Raw genomic sequence first — 7477 nt, 5'->3', positions numbered from 1 at the left:
AGACATTTTGCCTGGGGCTGCTTGTGCAGTCCAGGCTAGGGTTAGGGTTAGGGAATAGGAAAGGTTTAGAACTATCTTTCTGCTTGGGATTTGTAGTGTTCCTGGGGTTATAGTTAGGGACTTGGTTAGGGAAATTTTTGCTAAGGGTAAGCAGGTTGCACCCTTGGACACCTCACCTACTTGTGAGAATGGGAGTGTTCCTAGCAGTGGAGTCAGTCATGGGGGTTCAGAGATTTCCCCTGGCTCCAGAGCTGTTTTGGCTGGTAAGGATTTCCCCGGCGAGCTTTGCAGTTGGACTTGGGGGCTTTCTAAGCCTGTCCTTACAGTCATGTTGCTGGGGTCTCCTTCCTGGGGCTAGGACTAGGGTTAGAAAATGGGAAAGGTTTAGTGACAATTGTCTTTCTGCCTAGGATTAGTAGGAATTCCAGAATTAATTATGACCAAGACACTGGTAGGTAGGACATTCAATGCTAAAATAAGCAGGTTGGAAATTGTGGCCCCACAGCTAGTGGCTGGGTGACATACAGTCAGGCTCCTTGGGGTCTTCTGCATGCTGCTGTTGGAGAAGCCCGAGCTAGGACTAGATGTAGGGTTGAGGTTTGGGTTGGAGTAAGGCAAAGGGTTAGAGTTGCCTTTTTGCTTAGGTAGAGCTCCCGAAGTAGTAGCGAGGATACAGATAGGTAAGGCACTCTGTGCTAAGAGTAAGGGGATGGGCCCTTTCGCCTTCCACCTAAGGGTGGGGTTGGGGAGGTTCCAATGGTGGGAGCCAGGCATGGAGGTGGCAGGGTTCCTTTTTGCTCCAGGTCTGTTTTGGGGACTAGGGCTCTTGGCTGCCATTTGCAATGGGATGTGTGGGTTTTCAAGCCTGTTCTTATAGTCAGACTGCTTGGGGTCTCCTGCCTGGGGCCATGGGCCAGCCTGAACTAGGCTCAGGGTTAGAAAATAGCACAGCCATACTTCTGGTCCACTTCTGGGTCCGCCACCGAGCACACGGGGGACCCCTCTGCGCTCCCCTCCAGCTTGGCAATTGGCAGCATGGAGATCTCAGGTGCCCCTCCAGACCCAGAACACCAGTCACCGAGCCGGGGGGCAGAGGGAGACCCCTCACATACTTCTGATCCACTTCCAGGTCCACTGCTGAGAGTGCTGGGGGCCCTCCTGTGGGATGCTCCATCCACCCCAGTATCTCATCATCCATGAGCCTCCTTGTACCTTGAGGTATGTAGAAAACACATTTAAAGCTGTGTCTATGTCTGAATCATTGAATCTTTCCGAACCACTCTAAATCAACTCGGAGGGTTCCAATTCGATTCAGAGAGATTAAACGCCCTCCTGATTTGATTTGGATTCAGAGATTTGGCCACTGAATTGGGCCAAATCTCTGCCAAATTGAATCAGTGACTGAAGCTTCGTGCAGCCCTAGTTGGCAGGCTGACAGCCAGGTGGTGCAGCTCTGCCTATGGAGCTTATCAGTTGGGCTGGGGTGCCAGGTCATGAGGACCTACAGGGCTCCCCATGCCCTGGCAGGGTGCTTGCCTTGTTCCACAGGTTAAGAAGCCAGGCACATTCTGGTCCCAGGTGATGAGCTGTGGGATTCCCTGCGGCCTGACAGGTTGCTTGCCTTGCCTTGCACCTCCCAGGGAGCTGCAGAGCAAGGCCCTTGATGCATTGCAGCCCTGGAAACCCTAGGGCTGGGGAGAGGTTCCCTGATCCCAGAATCCCCATGTGCTGGGACCTTTAAAAACTGCATGTGCACACCAGCTGCACACGTGGTTTTCTGACATCCCCAGCACAAGGAGCTCTGAGACTAACCCCACGGCAGTCTTGGGGCTGGGCCCCACAAACAGCTTCAAACCGGTTCCAGGTCTGGGACCCACATTAGGCTGATTTCATTCCCAACCCTACAGACTGCACCAGTCTCCAACCAGCTCCATCGCAACCAAGGGCTGTGGCCGACAGTTGGCTGATAATCAGTCCTGGCCTCAGGACTGCACAGTTCACACTGGGCTACAGACATCCAGCTTTCAACTTGCTGGTGCAGGGTGAGCTGAGGATTATGCACTGGCAAGTAGTAATAGCACTATTAGGATTTGATCTCTGATCCCAAAATCACACATCCTGCCATGCACATGTGGCATGGCAGATGGCACAATTGTTGGGATTGGTGTCCGATCTCATTGTGCCATTAAATGAATGTGTGCCAGGGGCCTCAGATACTACAACAACCTTCCCCAAGGGTGGATGAAAGTGGAATGAATTCCACTTCACCAGTTTCCAGGCTGTTTGCAATTACCACATGCTGCTAGTGGTATATTAAATCTGGAAAGTGTGCATGTGTGTGTGTGTGGAGTGAGATGCAGAATCTATTCTGTGATGCCTTTCCAGGTTTTTAAACATGAAAAGTTTTAAGTCAAATAGTCTCATACACTACATGTAATTTTTATAGTAAAGATGTCTTTATTCCAAAATAATAATGTGTTAGCCAGACAACTACAAAACATCTACACAGGACTTTGGTAAGAAATGTTCATATCTTTCTCATAGTTCCACAGCAAACAAAAACAGCAGCAGAGGAAAACTTAAAAAAAATAATTGAAATGCATGTTGCACATATTAAGTCCTATTATACATTTGTTAAGCCCCTACCCTTTTTCCTTTTATTATATGTAAAGCTTCTACAGCTCATGTTAGAAAAAAACAACATACACAGGATGCTAAAAACTGATAACTGAGGTGTACAAAACTCTGAAGTGATACCTGTGCTTTCAGTTCAGGAATATGTATTATTCATGAGTTACTAACAAGAGATAAATTTTATTTTTATTGACTGATATTCAGTGAATATTACACTACTAGAAAGTTTACAGTAACATTGCAATAATTCTACATACTATATAATCAGAGCTTTTTTTGTTTTCCTTAATAGAAAATCAACCTCTTAATTTTCTGTTTTTGTTTTTTGTTTTTATTTTTTACAAAAAGTAACAAGCTTAAATATCTTTTGTATCAAGTTAGAAGAAAATCAGCAAAGTGAACTGGAAAGAAATTGATCAACAGAAAAATAATATAATAAACTGGACAGGCAGAAACAACCACACCTCTAACTACACACAATTTTGTGATTGCAGGTATTAATAATGTGGAAAAACTCAAACATCTATAATACTGAGCCCAAGAGAAATGACTGGAAACCACAACGAACACCCTCCTGATTAAAATAAAATAAATAAAGTGTATATGGTTATTGAAACCATACTTGAAACAGAGTGTGAGAACTGCCTGAACTTTTCTGTGTGGTTCTATTCAAACAGCACATATTACATATGAAAATGTAATACACCTTTATATACTTCACATAAGTTTAATGCATATATTTGAACTAAAGTTGTATAAACTTTGTTAAAAGGGAATAAATCTAAAATTGTTACTAATGGTATCTGTAAAAATAAGTGATTACTTTCCATACAGAAATTAGAAAGGCCTTTGAGATGGATTTTTAGCAGTAGTATAAACAAGGCATAAAAGGCAACCATTTCCTTGACCTTTAATGGTTACCACAATCTACAAGATCCCTGTGGGGATAGAAAGAGTTAACATGAAATATTTTCCAGGAAGTGCGAGGGGGATCATTGTGCACTGTTTGCATGGATCTCATTTGCATGTGATTTCTGGGACAGCTCCTCCTGGGAGCTCAGGTTTTTCTGTTAACTTTCCCTCTACACCAAGTGGTCCTTTCTCCCGTTACTGTCCTGTTACTAAAAGACCTTGTCTGTGCAAGATGGAAGTGTTTGGGGGTTCCCCCGCCCCTTTTAAAGGTTAGGCTAAACCTTTCCCCCCGATTTGATTCACTAGGGTTCACGCCCACTGATTTTTTTCATTTAGCAGCAATGAGACTAAACACAGAAGTTGGCCCCACTACTGTACTGGTCTTTACTTAATTCCAGGGCAACGGGAGGCAGCAAGGTGTACTTGGGTATTGGGGCGTTGGGACACTACAGAATCTCTAGCAGTGCTCAATGGTTTTGCAGGAAAATGAAGGAGCATTCTTCCACTATCCAGCCACCTTATGCGGTTGAGATACCACAGGAGCCAAGTCAAAGATTCCTGAATGTGATGGGGTGAGGACCAATGGCTGTAAATTATGACGTTCCAAACCAGGTGCCAATTTTTGGACCATGTGATAAAGTGTAAATTGTTTGAATAACTTATCTACAGCTGACTAAAAAGAAATATAAGATTGCAATTTTCCATTCATTTCTCTCAAACTTTTTTTAAAAAGAATGTTATCAGACAACAGTCTTTATTCTCAGTGCATTGTTGTTGTTTGTTTAGATAGAGACATAGGTTTACAACTTCTGTAATGGACAAAAAGTAAATAAATTGTTACCTTTTGTTTTCCATTGTAAATCTTAAGATCTTAAAACCATAAGAAATAACCATAATAGATGAGATCTGAAGTCCACCTTATCCCACATCCTGCCTGCAGCCATGACTGGATGCTTCAGAGAAGGGTGTAAAAAGGGATAAGTATGCAGAAACACCTGATAAGAAGCTGCTTTCTAACTGTAGGCAGTAAATTGGCAGCTTAGGACCTCAAGCATAATTTTTATCCTTCCTAGTATAACTGCAGGTGAAAGTCTTATAATTCACATCTAATCCTTTGTGGGGGGGCGGGGGTGAACCCTCCTAAATGCTTTGCCTCGAGAGTACACCTTCCAGCAATGAATGGCACAGGATGATTATTCGCTGAGTAACAAAGTTGTATTTTTGTTTATCAGTTTTTAGTATGTTGCACTTTCATTTGAAAGTGTATCTCCCCCTCCCCACCCTTTCTGCATTATAAACAGGAACTTACCTAAATTGCAGTTTCATGGATTTTGTGGAATCCACCAATCAGCAGCAAGGCCACTGTGAAATGCCTGCAAAATTGGCTCTGCATGCTGCAACCAGGCCACAAAAAAACCCTGCGTCTTGGGGCAATTTAGGTTGGTCCCTAATTATAAGCTATACCACACTTGACTCGCCTTCTGTCACTCACTATTTTATATACTTCCATCTTGGCCCCTCTCATAAATTAGTCCTAATCTTTTTCAATCTTATTTATATGGAAGCCTTTTCATGCTGCAGTAGCTGCCCCGATCTTCCTTTGGACCCTTTCTGTTTCAGCTGCATTCTTTATGAGATGGCATAAGGCAGAACCAAAAATGGTATTCAAGATAAGGATGTGTTATTAAGGTGGCATATGGCATTTTTCCATATTTGTTATTTTGATCATCCTTGCACATTAAATAAGCATCTTTACGGAGATGTCCACAGGGATAAATTTCTGACTTACTAGAACTGTTTCCTTTAAAGATGCAAACTACTTTTTTAAGGGACCCTAGAATTCTCATGACGAAAAATTATACAGAATAATTACTATAAATACTAACTTAACCCAGTGGTGGGAAATATAAATATGCACCTTTTAATGTTATTGAACCAACATTATTTAAAGTATTCCTTGGCACAACTGTGTAATCACATAGGCACTGCTTTGGATATTTGAAATCAAATTTAAAGAGAATTCCTTCCATACATGTAACATGTCACTTTAACTTAGTTATGTTAATATGCATGCCACCTATGTCTCTACAGGTAATATTTCTATATGGCTATTGCATGTCCACAGAGATGTCTCTATTTCAGAGTTAAATGACTCACAATGACTTACTTGTTTTATGCATTAAGGGCTGGCTGGAGTATCAGAAATCCACTCTCAGCGTACATTTGTGAGGAAATATTTATAAAATATATTTCTTGCACCAGCAAGACTAATAAGCAAACCACACTGCAAAAATGAAGACGAATATACACTTTATATTCTTTTTTTTGTTTTTGTTTTAAAAACCAAACCAAGGTTGACTTTCCATTTAACTCAGAGTGTGTCACTTTGAAGCCTCAGGTTTTGCTAACAAGGATGAACATTACATGCTCTTATCTCCTTTTTGTCTTTGCAGCTGGTAAACTGAGTATTTTTAAATCTCTTCTTTACTATCATGAAGCGTTCCTGAATTCCACCTCCACACAGTTTGGTACATTCTGACCAAGCAGTCCATGGTCTCATCTTACAACCTAAAATAAAAAAAAACCAAACAAAAACCAGATAAGTTATTAAAACAATGATTTAATGTTAGTGTTTAGAATTATCTAACTAGCTAGCTAAATTGCTGTGGGGGCATGTATGTGTGCATATATACTAATAATGGATTATTGTATGATATTATTGTACAGCCACCAATAATAGATTATTGTATGGGTATGAATAATGAGTATTTATTTTATTAATACCCATAGAATAATCTATTATTACAAGGCTGAATCATGTCCAGTTAAAGCCTTCAATATATAAATTCCAACAAATGTTGGAGGACAACCCCTAACCCAATATATTTTCAAGTTAGATAAGGAAAGGTAGATGGAAATTAATTAAGTGGGATGGGGAACAAAGCAAGGTAGTGATAAAGCTTATTATAATACCACATTATCTATCTACTCTTTAGGACCCAAAGTTTGAAAATATTGGCCCTAGCTGAAAAGAACCTGGTGAGCAAAAATGTGATTCTGATTTGGTTCAGAACTCTGGAGCAGGGTTTTGCCACAGCCTTTAGTGGTCTCATGTTGGTTTTAGTCAGTTTTACTATTATTATTAATAGTAATAATAATAATAATTATTATTATTGCTATCTAAAACAAAGTCAACTCCTTATCAAGCAGGTCTAAAGTCAAGATGTTCAGGAGCTCCCTTTTTATAATGGAAGGAAGAACCTGAAGGAAGAATACAGAGTTCTTGGCAACTTGAGAGGCAAAGCAAGTTGAAAACTTACACCTTGTGACCTAAACTCAGATTTGACTTTCAGTGTTCAAAGGTGAAAGTCACCATACAACCTTATTGAAGCTTTACCTAGAATGCAATACTACTAAATTATGCTAGAAAAATTAGATTGCATTAAAGACCTGTTGCTCTTTCCTGTTTTAAACAAAGGTCATGGTAACAAGAATGTTCTAAGAGAAGCACCAACGCACAACTTACCTGGATATTGCTCACTATCTATGTCTTTCTTAGCTTGCTCACTTCTCCTTTTCTCACGGGCCTCTTTCCAGCGTCTTTTCTCTATACTTGGGTTTCTCAAGCATTTTCTTATTCGGCATTTTTTACGTTGGACAGTTTCTGGGCATGGAGCTCCTCCAAACTGAGGTTCCATTTTAATCATTCTTGTCCTGATCATATGCCCTTTTCCACATGATTTATTGCATTCAGACCAGTGGGACCACTCTGTTAGTTCACAGTCAATGGCTGCAGACAGCAAATTTGAAACATTAGCAGTTCTAACAACTGTTTAGGATTCAGCAACCCCAGCCAGAGGGTGTAGAACAAACTTGTGGCTTTACCTGATTACATTCTCTATTCAAAATACATCAGCACAACTCTATCTGG

The 7477-nt window shown here is 40.9% G+C and overlaps 1 protein-coding gene across 1 annotated transcript in view; it reads right to left on the bottom strand.

Moving 5' to 3' along the window:
• Positions 1 to 2434: 2434 nt before the first annotated feature.
• SPON1 (spondin 1) overlaps positions 2435 to 7477 on the bottom strand; it is a 465900-nt gene continuing 460857 nt past the window's right edge. Inside the window, exons 15-16 of the mRNA XM_019519535.1 lie at positions 7073 to 7336; positions 2435 to 6114 (exon numbers count right to left, since the gene is read on the bottom strand). Of these exons, the coding sequence (XP_019375080.1) occupies positions 5951 to 6114; positions 7073 to 7336 (428 nt within the window). The 3' untranslated portion in view covers positions 2435 to 5950. The remainder of the gene's footprint in view (positions 6115 to 7072; positions 7337 to 7477) is intronic.

Source organism: Gavialis gangeticus, unplaced genomic scaffold (assembly GCF_001723915.1).
Source record: "Gavialis gangeticus isolate Ggan-Ray unplaced genomic scaffold, GavGan_comp1, whole genome shotgun sequence".
NCBI classification, from domain to species: Eukaryota; Metazoa; Chordata; order Crocodylia; family Gavialidae; genus Gavialis; species Gavialis gangeticus.
The sequence above is the reverse complement of the archived record's forward strand: the minus strand, read 5'-3'. Positions and strand labels throughout refer to the sequence as shown.